Source organism: Felis catus, chromosome B4 (genome assembly GCF_018350175.1).
Source record: "Felis catus isolate Fca126 chromosome B4, F.catus_Fca126_mat1.0, whole genome shotgun sequence".
Lineage (NCBI taxonomy): Eukaryota > Metazoa > Chordata > Mammalia > Carnivora > Felidae > Felis > Felis catus.
In genome coordinates, this window is record NC_058374.1 from 5,949,548 (window position 1) to 5,967,627 (window position 18,080).

Below are 18,080 nucleotides of genomic sequence, written 5' to 3' on the forward strand. Positions count from 1 at the left end.
GGGCATGGGGGCGGAGGGAGGGAGGTGTCATGAACTTCTAGAAAAGGAGACAAGAAGCCACACGGCCCAGCCGCCTTCAGCGCGTCTGGCTGCCGGCACTTGCCGCACACGGCTGGCTTCTCGCACGCCCCTCGGGGTCCCGGTTACCAGTGCTCGCGGTGGCCCCTGGCTTGACAGAAGTCTGCTTTTTCCTTCAGGGTCAGATTTCCGTGCCAGGCTGGGTCTTCTGCCCCTTGCGTTGTCCTTTAAGTTCTGTGCCTCCCCTTGGAGAGGCCTTGCGCGTTAGGAGGCAAAATCTGCAAAACAAACGGAGGACAGACTCTTGGTGGGAGTGTGGTGGGGGCTGCAGCCCTGAAGCGCCCCCCCCACATCTGTCCTCGCAGAGGCTCCCGGACCCTGACACCCTGGGAAACCGTAGTTCTGGGTCCGGTTGTCCTGTACCAGCACGTGCTTAGCCTTAACGGTCACGTTCAGGGTCAGGTGCAGCGTTCCGGTCAGACCCTTGGTTTCCCCTCTCCTTCAGCCGGAGCTCTCCCTGCAGGAAGTTTCTGGTTAAGGGTCCGCCGGAGCGCCTGCTGGATAATTCAGTGTCTCCGCTGTTCCAGTGCGCCTCACCCCAGCCCCTCAGGTCACACCTGCCCGTCCTCCCTTTTGCCGATTAAGTTCTTTTCGCCACTTGATGCAAAAACTGAGCTGGCTTGAGGAGTCGAGCCTGTCAGCTTCAAAGCGGGGCTTGTTCTTGGAAAATAGTAGCGGAGCATGGTGCTTCGATTCCGTGGCACCGCCTGCGGGGAAATCTATTTTGGGATACTGGACAGCTCACGGCGAAAGTGCTTGCTCACGTGTGTTCTGTGCCTTTGGGCCTTAAAATAAGCCCAGGAGGTCTGCAGGGCAGTTCTGTCCCTTTTACCAGATGACCGAGGGGGAGGCACCTGCCTACGGCCGGCCAGCCGGTCAGTAGCAGAACCAGGACTTGAACGGGTCTCCTGGTCCTGAAGGCTGACTGCTTTCTCTCTGCTGGTTTCTGGGAACGGTCAAGGGACTGCTCACCTACCCCTGTCCCGGGCAGCTGTGAGGCACCGGGCCGAGCTGTTGGGTTTCCTTTCTAGCCCTTGCAGGGTCCCCATGCGGCCGCCCTCCACGGCTGGGTGTGTAACTGTCCGTTAAATTCAGTCTTAAAGACGAACCACCCCATGTCTGGTACCTCCTTGAAGCCAGGCGTAGAACACGGAGTGCGTCTAGATCAAGAGTTCCCCTTGGTGAAAACGGGCCTTTGGATTTGGAGCCTTCCGCTTTTGCCTCTGTGCATATTCTGTTCTTTTTGGGCCGTGGCCTGATGTTGCCGGGAAAGAGCTCTTCCTGCTGGGAGGGTCCTCTCAGGCACATCCCCCCACCTTCCGAGGTTGACCTTGCCCGTCTCTGTGGCTAATAGTGCTTCCGGCTAGAATGCCTCCAGTTCAGCAGAAGTGTCTCCTCTGGACCCGCCACGCCACTCTGGGGTCCCAGCATCCAGCCCAGCCTGGGAGCGTGGGCCCGTGTCTGGGATTGCAGACTCCACAACTTACCGCTAAAATCGAACTGAGCCGGGCTTGGATCTCGGTTTTACTACCCTCCCTCTTGAGAATTCTGGGCGAGGTGACACAATTCTGGCACATCTACTTCCTTGTCCGTAAGGTGGAGGCGGTGACACGTTGAGGTGTTTTTGATCAGGAGAGTATACACGTAGCACTTAGCAGAGTGCCCGGTGCGTACTCAGGGTCCAGCGGAGCATAGTCGTTATCGTGGGGGAGGTAGTGCCCTGCACTTTGGGGGGATGCCCGAGGCCCCTGGGCTTGCACTTGCTCTGTATTTTGATGCCCCCCCCCCCCCCCCCCCGCCCCGCCGTCCCTTCCACACAGGCCAGTAGGATTTCTTCTCCTGAGTAGCAGGAGCACCGGGAGCCTGGGGAGTGTGGGGCACCCCTGGGGGCTTACGGGTCGTGGCCTGAGGACACCAGCGATCGTGGCTTCATGGTGAAACTGTCACGGTCGGTGACGACAGCCCGGATGGATGCAGCGCCCTGGGGGGCCACACTAGTGCTCCCGGCCACCAGACCATCTGGCCATCCTTGATTTTTAAGTTTCAAATGCACACTGAAAAGAAGATAGTACTAAAGATGTTTTGTTTTGTTTTTCTTTTCCAACATGTTTTCTTCCCTTCCCCCCACTATGCTTGAAAGACGAACTGTTTGTCACATTTTCTCAAAGTTTTCTCCCTACTAACCTTGGAAAGGTAAATGGCTCGGTGCATGCCCCTCTCTGTCCCCTCTGCATCTCCCCGAGTCATGGCATCTCAGCCTGTCAGGGCATCTTGGTCTGTGTGACGACGGGCCATCGTGCAGTATGTGACTCATACACCCGTGCCGGACGACTTGTGTCTTTCAAGAGCAGCACCATTGTCTCGAGGTCCTCTCTCTCTCTCTCTCGTTCCCTCCTTCCCCTCCGTGTGGCCTGAGCCAGGGCACCATGAGTGAGTGACGTGACGTGGTCCCCAGTGTCATTGTTGCATCTATCATCCGTGGGCGCTCGGAGCCTTGGGCGCGAGATGTCTGAGGGTGGGTTGAAGCCGGCAGGTGCAGCGGGACCTGGCAGCATCCCGGGCTCTGACCCCATCGGGGGAGACTGGGTGCAAGGCCACAGGGTCCTCCTGGGAGACCCCCCACTCACAGACACTGTCTGATGTGCTCGTGACTGGAGGGTCGGGTGGCCTGGGCGGAGTCGGGCTGAGAGCGGGCTCAGGTCTGAGTGCGGGTTCTGCGAGTCCCTAGAGATTTCTCCATGGTGGGCCCTTAGTTCTGCCTGGAGGGGAATGGGCTGCCATGATCCTGCATATGTGCATGCCCAGCGTCCACGCTCCCCTCACCCTGTCCCTTTAAGACAGTCTCGGTGGACACAGGGAGGGAAAGAACACTTATAAAAGTGGTGTTTCCTTTCTTTGCGGCGGATTCAAGTCAGGCAGAGAGCCTGCTGCTGTGCAGTGGCAGCTGTCATCTGTTCCCAGCTGATTGAAAAACTATTTTTGTTAACGTTGAGAGAGAGAGAGTGTGAGCAGGGGAGGGGCAGGGAGAGAGGGAGAGAGAGAATCCCAGGCACAGAGCCCGACGTGGGGCGCGAACTCAGGAACCATGAGATTGTGACCTAAGCCAAAATCAAGAGTCAGCCACCACCCCGAAGAACATTTTTAAGGGGTTTTTGATTCTGGCAGCTTCTCAGGGGTGGGACTTGTGGCCAAGATTGCTTTTGCTGGAACAGGAAGAGAGCTTTAGTGAGTGACACCTGCCTTCTCTGCCTGGGTCCTCCCCTGTGACGTCCACTCAGCCCAGGGCACCTGTGTTCTAGCTGCTGAGCCCATGTTCCTAGAATGTGGGTTCTGGGGGCTGGAGCATACGGTCTACCTGAACCCTGTTGGGAGGAGAGTCCCGGCTCGTCCCCTGCCCGGCCGCGGGCAGCAGGAGGGCCCTGGGTGCGGGCGGGGGCGATCTCGAGGCGCGAAAGGGCCAGGCCCTGGAGGCTTCCTTAGGTGCTGGCGCTCAGTGCTCCCCAGAGCTCTGACCCGCCAGGGCCACCCCACCCTCCTTCCCCATTTAGAGGCAGATGCCTGGCCTCCCCCGGCCTTGCCAGGCCCTTCTCCCGGGCAGCTCTGGGCTTAACCCCCGCCACATTCCCGGAGCCTCCCCGGGCTTTCTTCTGCCCAGTTGGTGAGGACGCCCACCCAGGGTTGTGTTTTTCTGTCTGGGTGAGGTGGGCGGTCTCACATGCATGGTTTTGGTCTTGAGAAGCCTAGTCGACAGGAAGTGCTAATTCCCCTTCCTCGCCCCTCTCTTCTCCTGGAAACAGAACATGAAGAGCACCCAGAGTGGCATCGACACCAGGATGCACTGAGGCAGGCCCGGCGGCTCCGTGCCAGTTCTGTTCCTGCAGCTTCTCCTTAGTGCTTTTCCACCCGCCCGAGGCCAGCCATCCCCAGGACGTCTTCCGAACAGGGTGGGTGGTGTAGAAGAGGGGCCCGCCGCTCAGACAGAACCGTGCCCCCGACGGCGGCCCCTCCCGTGTGCGCACCCCGCGCTGGCGGCCCCCCCCCCGCCCCCAGCCTCGCTGACCCCCCACGAGGCTCGGAAAGGACCATGAGCGGTGGAAGAGGGGAGAGAGGGCCCTGAGGAGGGGACGGTGGCCTCCAGGCTCTTCTGTTTTGTTTCGTTTCTGTGATCCTGACCTGGTATGTTCCCAGCCTGGGGAGAGGACACGGGCCCCAGAATCCTAAAATCGAAGGGGGTCTAGTTGCTGAAGAAGAAGGGATGTTGAAAACTGTCACAAGGCTCTCCTGTGCGTCGTGGCCCCGGACGTTGCCTCGTGAGGGCAGGACTCGGGCGCGTGCTGGGTTGGGGCCGGTCCCGGAGGAGGAGGGTGAAGGCTGTGAGCCACCGTGCAATGCGTGCACAGCTTGCCGGGTCTGCGTCCTGCCTCGGAAGAGGGTGACTCACGCACAGTGTGGCCGTGCAGGCAAGAGGAAAGGTTCTGCCGGAACAGTCCCGGGGCCTCACCCCCCCAGGGAGCTCTGCCGTCTCTGCCCTCCCGCCTGGGCCCCAGGCCCCCCCCCGGAGCTGCTTGCTTTTGCACTTTTTCAACGGCAGAAGGCGGGACCTGAAGGTCGTACCTTCTCTCCACGAACTTACATGTTTGGGGTTTGTGCCCGTGGGGGCCGGAGCCCGGAAAGAACGTGGGGAGTCGGGTGCGCCCGTGCCACGGGGAGCTCGGAGGGACCCAGGAAACCAGCCGGAGAGCAAGTCATGCGGATCATTGCCGGGCTGACCCGGATGGTGGCACAGAGATGATCAAGGGTCACCTCCTTCCTCCAGGATGTTCGTCACCTCCCTGTGCTTCCCAGGTGGGGACGGCGGCCCAGCCGAGACCTCACTTGCGGCCACTTGCTCCAGGAGGCTGCCTGTGGTCTCCTGGCAGGACTGAGGACTGAGCTCAGCCTGCTTGTTTTTGTGGAGCACCTGCCCTACGCCCAGCGGGTGCCCGGTGGCTGCGAAGTCCGAAGAAGACGGTGTCCTCGCTGGTGTTCGTGGCACCTGTGGCATCTTTTGGGGGTGGCTCACAGCAGGGAGACGTGTGGTTCGAAATACCTGTAGTTTCTGCCTCCTGGTTTCTCCTCGTTGCCTCCATGTCCTGGGGAAAAGGAGGCGTCTTGAGGCCCAGACAGAACGATTTGGAGACTCCGGCGGAGGATTTGTCCAAGTGACCCTTTGAGGACCTCTCAAAGCTGGAGCCAAAGGTCACTTCCCTTGCTTGCCCTCTGCTTTCGAGCCTGACGGTCTCGCCCCCTCTTGTCTTACGGGACAGGCTCTGGGAGAGCGGCTGTGGGGGCTTGGACATCCGGAGAGGGCACCGGACAACGCGTGTTTCTCTGGTTGGGGTTCAGTGGGAAACTGGGATGTGCTGTAGATGCCCTGCGGTCAAGTTCGTGGGTTTCACACCAAAACCCGCCCCCTCCCCCCCACCTCCTTCCCAGCCGGGCACCGTGCCCGAGGATATGTAACATCTCTGTTCCTGTGTGACGGAAGAAGGGCTATTTCCCTTTCCTGCCAACTGAGTCTCGTCGGGTGGCGAGTGTGCACGGGCACAAGCGTGTGCTTGTGGGTTGGTCTTCTCCCTGGCAGCCCGGCTCTCGCGAAACGGCTTCCACGTGTCCCTCTCTCTGGCCTCCTTTTCACACCGGTTGTCGGAGCCCACGCTGAGCTTTGACCCTTCCTGCCGATGATGATGCTCGTGGGGCTGGGTGTGGGTGTGGGTGCCCCGCCCGCCTCCGGCTGCTGAGGTCATCACCCGCCGAAGCGAACATCCTGCACACGCGTTTGTCGGGGCCTAGATGAGGCGACAGAACGTGCCAGTGGACGGGGAGCGAGACCTCAGAGGTTGCCGAAGGCTGCCCGACTGAAAGCCGTGATCGGACTCGAGGCGCCAGCCAGCTGGGGGACGTGTTTGACCTGCACTCACGGGGCTCCTGCCACTCCGACTATGGCCTCTCCCCGCCCCCCTCCCCCGGCCCCCTGAAAACCACCTGGGACCAATTTTGTTCACTCGGCATAGTTGTTTGTGGGTGGGTTTCCCCTTCTCATTCTGTCCGGAGACCGTGGGCGAAGCTCGTCATTTGCGGGCAGCAGAGGAACGGCCGCACCAATGATGTTTTTCGTTTGTAATACTTGAAATTTATTTTTTTATTATTTTGATAGCAGATGTGCTATTTATTTATTTAATATGTATAAGGGAGCCTGAAGATAGAAAGCTGTATAGATTGGGTGTAGTTCGGTGGTTGGTTTTGGGGGGCCTTTTACGTGTGACTCATGACTTCTCTGTGTTCTGTATAGTTGTCTGAATTAATGACCTGGGATGACGCTGTGCCAGCTTTCAAACAGGGGATGCTTTTCAGAAATTTGTATATTTTGCAGTTGCCAGAACAATAAAATACCTGATTGAAATACGCTGATGAAGTGCGCCCCTGGTCCTTTCTGGGGGGTGGGGGGGAGGCGGGAAGAGAAGTCTTCAGTTGACGCTTGCGGTCCACGCACCGGGTGGCTATCGCCGGGCTCCTGACCGACCCGCCAGCCGTCGTCTTTAAACAGGACGTGCCAGTACTGATTGCCAGCATTGATGCGTTACGGTTGACTAGAATCCATGGTGAACACTAGGGCTCCCTCTGGTTCCACGGGTTTTGGCCAATGCATACCCGTGTAGATGTCCCATTACCACAGACAGAGCACCCCAGCAATTCGCATCCCCTTCACCCCGTGTCCTTTCCCCTCAGCCCTTTGAACGGCAGCAGTGTCTCTGACACAAGCATCGCCCAGTGGGACGGGTCCTGGGTGGATCACAGGAAGCCATTGTGTTTCAGGTTCCGGGTTCCTTCCACCATCCCCCCTCCCCCTCCAGCCCCTTTCCGGTTTCTGCTGGGGGAAAACACTCGGTCCACGTCTAGGACCAGTCTGCGACACCTCGAGCAAGTTACTCTCCTTCCGCACCTTCATCCCTACCGATGAGGACGCTCGCAGACCGGGCTGAGGGCTGAACGAGAGCCCGGAGCATTTCCTTCAGGCAGAGGATTGGCGACCAGCAGTGCCCTCACCGGGTCCGAGTTTTCCTCCACGGGCCCCACTGTTAAAGACTCCAGAAATAGCCCTTCTCCCAAATTCGTCTTTGGGCGTCCCTGACGCGTTCTCCGCCCCAGGTGTGAAGAGAGCCGGAGTCGGCAGTTGGGCACCTCCATTTGAAACGGCTTCCGAGGTTCTCTGTAACCGGCATGGTGGGCAGAGCATTTGGGTAAAGGGCCTTGTCTGGTGACTGGGGTGCGAACACCCCCGTGCGGGCCGGGCTCGGCCCACCCTTCAGGCCAGCCCCTCAAGTTCTGAGCCCACGCTCCAGCGCTCGCTGTGCGTTGGGTGCAGGGCTTGGAGACGTGGCCTTCGCAGATGTGGGTCCTCACCCCTAGGTCGGGCCAGTCTCTCAGGTTATGGCCCCAGGAAATTAGAAGGCCGTCCTGAAGGAGGATGTGTGCACGCTTTCAAAACCCGGGCCTGCTGGGTGATGGGAGTGCGCAGGTGTCGTGACCTTTTGGGCAAACTCTGAGACCCATCTGCGTGTGACCTTGGGCCAGAGCTATAATTACTGGATAAATATTGACGAAAGGGTGACCAGGTGGGTGAGTCGGGGGGGAGGAGAGGGGCAGGAAGCCGCAGGACGGCGGATGCCAGAAGGAAATGGATTCGTTCACTGGGTCCCCAACGTGAGCCAGACACCCTGTGGCTCTTTGTACCTTGAAAGCCAGAGCAGGAGTTCCCCTGTAGCAGATACAGTCATGGTGCTAAGTACTAACAGCTACAAGACGAAATAAATACTGAGTTAATGATCTTCAGTGACCCTTCGGGGCGCCCTGGGAGTTAACCTGCTGTTGCCAGATATTTTGCAGATAAAGAATATGAGACTCCCCGAAGGAAAGCAACTCAGCCCTGAGCGTGGCAGGCCGGTTGTAGTGGTTCCGATCCAGGTCTCTGGGACTCTCAAGCTTGTGGCTTCAACCGCTGTAAAATGTCGCCTCCACGTGGCCTGGGTCTTTCCACGGTAATGGAAGGTAGCAGTGCAACAGGTGAGGCGTCCGGTGGGCTTTAAAAGCTGCTTGCCTGTCGGGCCGGGAGGATGGGCTGGCCCTCCCCACGTGCTCCCTGCGGTGCTCGGCTGCTGCTCAGGTGGTCAGGGTCTCCAGAGGAGTCAGCAGGCCCAGATTTCCGAAATCCCCAGGTCATGCCCCAAATCTGTCTTGGCACAAGTTTCTCCAAGAATTTTACTGGCACTTCCAAGAGGCAGCAGATAGATAGCACCGGGCCAGAAAGGTGGGCGGCCAGCGAGGGGTGGGGAGCGAGCATGAGGGCGTTTGGAGGGGCTCACGGCGAGAAAGCAGCTGGTGGCTTTGCTCTCAGCAAGGCAGGGCGGTACCTGCGTTCTTTAAAAAAAATTCTTTTTAACGTTTTCTTTATTTTTGAGAGAGCGCAAGCCCGAGAAGGCCAGAGAGAGAGGGAGACACAGAATCCAAAGCAGGCTCCGGGCCCTGAGCCGTCAGCACAGAGCCTGATGTGGGCCTCGAACTCACAAACTGTGAGATCATGACCTGAGCTGAAGTCGGATCTTAACCGACTGAGCCTCCCAAGTGCCCTGGCACCTGCATTCTTTGCAGGAGGCTCCCACCTGCAGTCCAGACCCGCGGGTGGGAGCCTCCAGCCAGCCCCACTCCTCTCCCTCTGCCCTTGGCTCATTTAACGTTTTTCTCACCATCGTTGGGGATATTTTTTATAAACGGGATATTTTAATAAACAGAACTGGGAAAATTAGTCCGCTATTTGAGAAGAAGCTAATTAGATCATAGCATTGCACTATCCATTTTGACCTCGGTGTTAAAAAAGGATCAAACTGTTGAAAAGGAGAAGAAAATATTGGGTGGACAAAAGTCCAGCTTGAAAGCAGTAAAATAAACCACAAAGGAAATACTGAGATTCCACAATGTAACTATTTTTACTTCAAAGTCATTAGCAACCTTTGTAAGCAGAAGGGAAGCAACACGCTAAAGAAATTTTGCAACAAATCTGTTATCCTAATTATCCTAAAATACAAACTGGAGACCCATCCAGAGTGATCAGAAAAATGTGCAGACTCTCCTAGATTCCCAAAGGCTTTTATTTAATCTTTACCCCACACCTTTGCAATCTTATTTTCTTTTTATGTTTATTTATTTTAAGAGAGAGTGCAGGGGAGGGTCAGAGAGAGAGAGAGAGAGAGAGAGAGAGAATCCCAAGCAGGCTCTGCACGGTCAGCACAGAGCCCAAATGCAGGTCTTGAACTCACGTACTGTGAGATCGTGACCTGGGCCGATACCAAGAGTCAGAGATGTTTAACCGACTGAGCCGTCCAGGTGCCCCTGCGATCTTTTAGACTAAAGACAGGGCAACTGAAGTCTGGTGGAGTTAACGCCGTGAAGGTTGTTTTAAACACTTCATTTTGAGCTCACATTTTTTCAACACAGCATGAGTGGGTTTAAATCAAGATTTTCTCGGCAGGTGAGCAGGCTTTACAGTCAATGCATCGATGGCCCAGGTAATCTTTATAAAGACACCGGTTTCTCAGCCTGCAGGTTCGGACATACTCCTAAGACCGTACTAAAAGAGAACCCCCATAGAGACCACAGAGGCACCTCAGAACATGGTACTTTTGCCACTTAGGACTAAAGAGGATCGTTTGCACATTCCCGGGGAGACGTCTTTGGAGATACTCAATTGCCTGGCTGCCAGTGGCAGAAGCCTCATCTCTTTCACGCGCAGGGATCGTTGGCCGCGTAAGAGTCAATGCACGGGGTGAAGTGCAGATTGGGGCGGGCTGGGTTGGGGGAGATACGGGATGGTAGTACGGGATGGGCTCAGCGGGGAAGTGTCCCCCATGTATAACGTGCTCCCCAAAAAAGGAGTTGCCTAGGTGGCTCAGCTGGCTGAGAGTTGACTCTTAATTTCGGTTCAGGTCATGATCTAACGGTTTGTGAGACTGAGCCCCAACTCCACGTTGACAGTGTGGAGCCTGCTTGGGATCCTCTGTCTCCCTCTCTCTGCCCCTCCCCTGCACACGCCTGCTCTCTCTCTCTCAAAACAAATGTTAAAAAAAACAGACTTCATAACATGGCATCGTCGACGAATCCTCGATGCTGGGGGTGGGTGGGTGGGTGGGTGGTACAGATAAGCTGTCCGTTTTCGGTTCCCTGAGGCCTTAACTAAGCCGCAGGCATCAGAGACATACTACTTTGGACATGGCGGTTGAACTGATCTAAAGACATCTCACCTGTTTGTTCTGGGAACTATATCTGGTGGGGAAAGGGGCAGAGGTGGCTCTTAAGGCCTGGGGGGGACTCAGCTCCTTTCTAAGTCCTGGCTGTGTGGTAGAATCCAGGGGCTGGGGCCAGGGGAGGCAGCCAGCCACAAACTGATGGGGCACCCCCAGGCTTTGGAGACGGATGGTCCCAGGTCCGTCCGGCTGTCCCACCACGTTCTAGATGCGTGGCCTTGGACAAGTTGTCATGTTTTTTAACTTGCTTCCTGTTCATAAAGCGGGGATGTTCATACCACTTTTTTTTTATTATAAGATTCACCACTGATTTGTTAAGTGTTCATGCAAAATAGAACAAACCATACGTACATCCGGTGCGAGACACAGTTCAGCTTCTGGATGTGTTAAATGAAGACAAAAATTCTCCTTAGAAGTGAAGAAATACCATAATTACTTTTCAGGCTTTTTGTGAGGATTCAATCTTAGAAGTGAAGAGACCTTGACAGTTTCTGGCACAGAGTAAGTACCGAAATGGTAGCTATTCGTTTAATAGCACCGGGTGCTTTAAATGCAACGTAGATATTGTTATACCCACTTTGCAGATGTGGAACTGAGGCCAGGAGAACTTAACGATCCTGCTTGACTTTGCCCAGCCACAGCTGGGGGTAAGCCTACATTGGTCAGACTGCCAAATCACGCAGCCTAAGAACCACACAGCTGAGCCAGGCCCGGCTGGATGAATCACCAACCACAAGACGGGGACTGAGTCGCGTGTTAATTTTAGCAAGCAGGCTTTTGTATCCTGGGGCTATGGAGAGGTCTGTGGGCATTTAAATGAATAGATTTTCTTCAAAGGGCTGTGATTCAGGATGATTGCAGAGCCCTGAAGACCAGATGTCCAGTGTCTAAGGTTCTGTGTTTTCCCCTCCCCTGCCCCCCCCCCCCCCGGTCTTCCAAACCAGCATCTTTTGGGATACCCTATTCCTGGGGTACACAGAATTTCCCAGGGGTACACACGCATAGTTTTAGGGGAGTAGGTTTCCAGATCCTCAACCTCCATATTCACTCTTCCTAAAACAGCGGGAGAAGTTTGTTTACTCGGCAATTGCAATGGTGTTTCTTTGCTTTGCAAACAAAAGGGGAACCCCTCCCCTACCTCAGAGGCAGTGACTACAGTGCATTGCCCCAGGGTGGGGACACCTCCAGGGCCCCCAACAGAGGGAAGCCTCCTTTAATGGTTAACCCCCGAAAGGGCACACGACCAGGGGTTTCCTTCCTACCCGGGCTCTGTGAAAGGGGCAACTCCACAGCTTTTGGAAGGTTTCGGATTGAGAACAGGTGAAGCGCTCTAACTTCCTGCAGCAGCTCCCAACTTTCTGGTCTCAAGACTCCCTCTCGCTCTTAAAAATTATTAAAGGCTCCAAAGAGCCCTTGTTTACGTGGGTTACTTCTACTCATGTTTAGTGTACTTGAGATGAAAACTACAGACTTTTTAAAAAGTACACGTACGTAATAATTTATTTTACTTTATTTTTTAAATGATTATTTTGAGAGAAAGAGGGAGAGAGAGTGGGGAGGGGCAGAGAGAAAGAGAGAGAGAGAGAGAGAGAGAGAGAGAGAGAGAGAGAAAATCCCAAGCAGGCTCCACACTGTCAGCACAGAGCCCGATATGGGGCTTGATCTCGCAAAGTGTGAGATCATGACTTGAGCCAAAATCAAGAGTTGGACACTCAGCTGAGTGAGCCACCCAGGCACTCCAGAAAATTCTTTTTTATTATTTTCGTATTATTTTTTTAATGTTTACTTATTTTTAGAAAAGACCGCATGTGCGTGGGGGAGGGGCAGAGAGAGAGGGAGACACAGAATCCGAAGCAGGCTCCAGGCTCTGAGCTGTCAGCACAGAGCCTGATGTGGGACTCGAATCCATGAACTAACTGCGAGATCGTGACCTGAGCTGAAGTCGGACACTCAGCTGACCGAGACACCTAGGTGCCCGTCCCCACCCTGAAGAAAATTCTTAAAGTATTGAAAAACTATGGGTCTGATAATGTTAGCTATAAGTTTTCTACGGTTTTAATTTTTATTTGAAAACTTGAAATTTCCAACAAATACTGTTAGTTGTTTTCCATAGTGATAGCTCACTGCGTTTTTGAGAAACTGTAGGTATTGTTTTTATAAGTTAAACCCCCCCACCCCCCTTTTTTTTTTTTTTTGTAAAGTGGAAATCTGATAATTCCCATGCATAAATCCTTTCAAGGACCACCCATTCATTTCCCACAAAAAAAGGACAGGATGTTATCATGGCAACAAGGTTCCCTCGTAATCCCTCACTAAAGACCTCCAGTCCTTACAATCCCAGCTGCCACCATCCTGAGCCATGCACTTCATTCTTGAACCCTTTCATTTTCTCCTCTATCTGCCTGGATCAGAAATCATTCCCTCCAATTCCACCAAGTCCCACTAGTCCTTTAAGATTTAATTTTAGGGGCACCTGGGTGGCTCAGCCAGCTGAGTGTCCAACTTTGGCTCAGGTCAAGATCTCACGGTTCATGGTTCGAGCCCTGAGCCGGGCTCTGTGCTGACAGCTCGGAGCCTAGAACCTGCTTTGGATTCTGTGCCTCCCTCTCTCTCTGCCCCTCCCCTGCTCATGCTCTATCTGTCTCTCTCTCTCTCAGAAATAAACATTAAAAAATTATTTAATAAAAAAAGATTTAATTTTAGATCTCAGTCTTTGGGTCTGTCTCCCTTCACTTGTGTATCAACTTGACTGGGCCACAGGATGCCCAGATATTAAGTCAAACGTTTTATTGTGGGTGTTTCTGCAAGGGTGTTTCTGGATGAGAGTCACATCTAAATGGGTAGATTTCACAAAGCAGATTGCCCTCCCTTATGTAGGTGGGTTTCACCCAATCCGTTGAAGGCCTGAATAAAACAAAAGGCTGACCTTCCCTGTGTAAGAGAGAATTCCTCCTGCCCGACAGCCTTTGGGATATTGGTCCTCTTCTGCCTTTGGACTCAGACTGAAACACTGGCTTCTCCTGGGCGTCAAGTCTGCTGGCCTTCATATAGGAATTACGTCATCAGCTCTTTTGGGTCTCCAGCGTGCTGACTCATCCTGCAGATCTTGGGATTTATAGCCTCCCCTCTCTCTTTAAATGTTCACACATAAAGTGTACAGGTTTATAAGTAGACCATTACATTGTCGTATGACAACACGAAGCTAAGTGTGGGGTGCTCTGAGAGTCCAGAATGTTGAAGTGTCAGGATTATTCCCCAGAGGACCAGAACAAGTGAGACGTCTATATATACATGGTGAGTACTCAATAACCAACCTCAGAGCGAATGAGATGATGGCAAATGAGTGAAGGAAGGGCTACCATTTGGGAGCCCTCATCCTGTGGTTCAGATTCCTTCCTACCTTTCTGTCTTTGCCAACCAAATTGTTTCTCACCTGATTGATCACATATCATATTCTCGGCTGCCATTCTGATCATATAGTATTTGTTAGATGCTATGGTGGCTACCAATGGACGAAATGGAACTCCTGCAACTCTGCATTGCCCTGTGATCCCATGAGTCAGATGGGGGCGGGCCATCTCCCTAATTGCTTTTCCAAGAATCTGGGTCCAGGTGATCTTACCCAGTTGAGCCCTCTCTTTGCTCAGACCACTATGACTCATTTAGCACAGTGGTCTTTCAACCGGTGCACGGTTTCCCCTGGGGCTTTCGGGAAGACTTTCTAAGACGCAAGGGGAACAACAATGGTTTCTGGCCAGCTCAGATCTTCAATTCCACGTGTATTCTTTTGCAAAGCCGATCTGTCTGAGAATGTGCCTCTTACCCATCTCAGATCTCACCTGGCTGCATTGCCCAGCATGCAAAAAAAATTCTAGGGTACAACACACAAAGTAAGACCTCCTCAGTTATTTAATCAAGGTAGCATAAGCCCTGGGACTTTCAGCCTTTCCCTGCCTTGTGTGTATATTTCTTTATAGGGAGAATCACTTTGTTCCATTAGTCTGAATGATATATGGTAGAATGAAATGGTAGAAATAGTAATCATTGTGTTTCAGTGTTTTTTCCTCTTCCAGTTGTCTGCTAGTATGAAAGGACATTACCCTCTCGATGAAGAGTTGCCTTGAGAGCAAAGCAGAGAATTTCGGTAAGAAATACCGAGCGCTGAAAATTAAAACCATATTTAAACATGAGCAATATTGTCGGTATTCTCCAGCTGGAAAGAAAAATACCTTTAAACGGTTGAAGCAGCAACATAGGTTAGCCATACAGATTTGTGAAAACGTGATGGGAGTGTTCTCTAGGACTTAAAGTATTTTCAGAAAACACTGAAAAAAATCCCCGCAGATAAAACTTCTGTGTTATTTCTTACAGTATTGAAGTTCCCAGACCATGGTGTCTGCAGACCTACAACTTACTCTAAAATGGTTGAGTGAAAATTCACAGAGAGAGAGAGAGAGAGAGAGAGAGAGAGGGAATAAAGAGTAAACCAACTGGGACACAGTGTTGACCACAGGTAGGTCTAGGTAAAAGGTATATAGTCTGTTGTTATTCTCTTACTCCTGCAACTTTGCAAGGTTCTTAGAATAGTCTTGCAAGCAAAAAAGTGTTTCCTCAAGTTCAAGTCAGAGGGAGTTACTCCCCCAAATGTTAAGTAAAACGACGTATGTCAGTATGAAAAAATGTTCAAGTTTACATCGTCTTTACCACTTTTGATCTTCTGAACAGTTTTATTGAGCAAAATGGGATAAAAAGGCTGCATGTTTGTTTTATCTTCAGGAATGCAAAGGTCTAATTATTCAAACAGTTTTTATTCTAAAACTAAACTCCGAAGGTGTATTCGGAGTTGGCTTTTTTTTTTTTCTTTGCTTTAAGTCAGTAGATTACCAAAGACTGGAAAAGACAAAACTCTGTTTGGTGTTTCTGACAAAGTCCAAAGGGTGAAATCGTAAACGTGTAGATCTGTAAAATGTGTAAAATAATTGCTTCTTAAAGAATTCCGGGAATTCTTTAAGAGTCTGTGCCGTTTAATGCGAGATTAAAACCTATGTTGTCAAATCATATCATGAAATACTTACTCTGGTTACCATCAGTCCTCATGGTTTATCTTCTAAATGTGTAGTGATGTCTACCTCCTATTAACAAAAATTTAAATTCTGTGCCCACTGCCCAGCAGATTAGATTATAGGCACGCCTGCCTTTTGGTTTCGTGACCTATATGTAGAGAAAACCTGAACTTGATGGTCAGTGAAAGCATTGAAGCTTCTTCTTGTTTTTATTTTATTTCTGTTTTATTTTTAAAAACAAAACTTTAAAAAATTATTATCCCTCCTTTATAGAGTCAGTGTTTGTTTGGACTTGCCCAGGACACCTGGGTTCTGGGGACAATTGCTTACCCCCTAGTCATTAGAATAAAGTCCACGAAATGAAGGAAACATTCATCAAACACTTACCACGTGTTTGCCGCTAGGGTGGTGAACACTTGCAAGCTGGCATCGCTAGATTTCTTATATATACTTAATTTTATTTAAAATTAAAAAAAAAATGTTTTTATTTATTTTTGAGAGAGGGAGACAGACGTAATGCAAGCAGGGGAGGGGCAGAGAGAGAGGGAGACACAATCCAAAGCAGGCTCCAGGCTCTGAGCCGTCAGCACAGAGACCGACGCGGGGCTTGAATTCATGAACCACGAGATCATCACCTGAGCCGAAGTCGGACGCTCAACCGACTGAGCCACCCAGGCGCCCCATAGATTGCTTATATTTAAAATGAAGAGCTTAGGGGTGTCTGAGTGCCTCAGTCAGTTGGGCGTCTGACTCTAGGTTTCGGCTCAGGTCATGATCTCACGGTTTGTGAGTTCACACCAGGCTCTGTACCACTAGTACAACACTATTTTAACAAAACTGCAGACTTGATTTGAATTTTTCTGTGTTTTTCCACCAATGTCCATTTTCGGTTCCAGGATCCCATTTTGGGAGGGAACATTGCATTTGGTTGTATGCCCTTAACCTCTTCGGATCTGTGACAATCCGTCGTTCCTATTCTTTCATGGCCTCGATGTGAAGAGTGCTCATCAGGTGTCTTGGAGACCGCTCCTCAGTTTGGGTTTGTCTCATGTTTTCTCACGGTTGGACTAAGGCTCTGCGTGTTGGGGAGGAAGAACACAGAGGTGAGGTGACTTGTGACAACGACATGACGTCACTGGTCACGTTAACGGATCATTTGGCAGGTGGCACCTGCCGGGTTTTGCCACTGCAGAGTTGGTATTTTTCCCTTCCCATTTTTAGTTATTTGGCGATGAGTCACGGAGTCCACTTCCCATGCAGGGGAAGACCATTAGATCCCCCTCCTGAAGGGAGGCATGTCCAAGAATTTGCAGACCTTTGTTAAAATGCCACTGTAATTAATACATATATCGGGAGAGATACTTTGAGGACATACGAATATCTGTTTCTTAAAGTTTCAGCCTCTGATTTTATTTATTTATTTGTTTATTTCGCGTTTTATTTATTTTGACAGAGAGAGAGAGCATGTGAATGGGGCGGGCAGAGTGAGGAGGGGCAGAGAGAGGGAGAGAGAGAATCCCAAGGAGGCTGCACACTATCAGTGCAGAGCCCGATGCAGGGCTCGAACTCATGAACCATGAGATCATGACCTGAGCCAAAATCGAGTCAGATGCTCAACCGACTGAGCCACGTGGGCGCCCCGCAGCCCCTGACGTCAGCACCCGTGAGTGTATTTTCCTAGCAGCAATTGCTGTGATGTTCTAGTGGTAACTGTCTATTTCCCCTCATTCCTTTTACATTTATTACGTGTGATTCTTCCCTAAGGAAAATGTGCCCCTTCTCCCCATTTAAGTGCTTACCCAACCATGTATTTATATTACTGTGGAGTTGTGGATATTCCTTCATAGATGAGCTTCTGTGTTTCTTTCTTTTTCTTAATTTTTTTTAATGTTTAGTTTATTTTTCCGACAGAGACAGAGCACGAGCAGGGGAGGGGCAGAGAGAGAGGGAGACACAGAATCCGAAGCAGGCTCCAGGCTCCCAGCTGTCAGCACGGAGCGCGACATGGGGCTCGAACTCACGAACTGTGAGATCATGACCTGAGCTGAAGTCGGACGCTCAACCGACTGAATCACCCAGGCGCCCCAGAGTTTGTGTTTCTTAAACGTTGATCGTTTGATTTCCATGAAGACATGCCCTCCACTGCCTGAAATGTCAAGCACCTAATATTGCTGACTGCGTGGGAGGCAGTGGCCTGGCCTGTAAGTCGACGTCGTCCCGGCTCACATTTTCATCCGAGGCCTTAATTATTAGGGAAGATTTCACTTCGCCGTCTGGGCGAAGCCTACCGGTTGAAAATATCCTCCCTGTAAGGTGCTGAAAACAGTTTTTCCAATATCACCTTCTGTGACTGTCCAGCCTGGAGGGGTTCGGTTTTACTTATTCCAGTGAGGCCTTCCAGTGTGACTTGGGGGGGGTGTCACCCCGCTGCAGGCTGCAGGTGGCTGTTACATGCCTCTTCTGTGGCAGTCTGAGGGTTCGTTGTGCACATCAGAGCTGGAGAATGTTTTCGGCCTTGGCCGCTCCTTTCAGACCTAGGAGTCTGATGGGTTCACTAGGGATGCTCAGGTCCTTAAAGTTCCAGAACAGCCAAGGGAGCTGG

General features: G+C 52.0%; 1 protein-coding gene and 1 long non-coding RNA gene across 7 annotated transcripts in view; both read left to right on the forward strand.

Moving 5' to 3' along the window:
• The window catches only part of PFKFB3 (6-phosphofructo-2-kinase/fructose-2,6-biphosphatase 3), a 75,389-nt gene extending 68,861 nt beyond the window's left edge, over window positions 1–6,528 (forward strand). For 3 of the 6 annotated variants that reach the window (XM_023256312.2, XM_019833901.3, XM_045060839.1), the window contains exons 16-17: window positions 2,219–2,271; window positions 3,876–6,528. In XM_023256312.2, the coding sequence (XP_023112080.1) occupies window positions 2,219–2,261 (43 nt within the window). In that variant the 3' untranslated portion in view covers window positions 2,262–2,271; window positions 3,876–6,528. The remainder of the gene's footprint in view (window positions 1–2,218; window positions 2,272–3,875) is intronic. The other 3 variants (XM_006933216.5, XM_003988081.6, XM_045060840.1) reach the window with 1 other exon arrangement.
• A 2,878-nt stretch (window positions 6,529–9,406) lies between these two features.
• On the forward strand, window positions 9,407–17,000 carry LOC123386427. Its single transcript, XR_006600274.1, has 5 exons — window positions 9,407–9,918; window positions 10,859–10,916; window positions 14,489–14,559; window positions 14,787–14,928; window positions 16,375–17,000. It is a non-coding gene; the product is annotated as an uncharacterized LOC123386427 (long non-coding RNA).
• The last annotated feature ends 1,080 nt before the right edge of the window (window positions 17,001–18,080 follow it).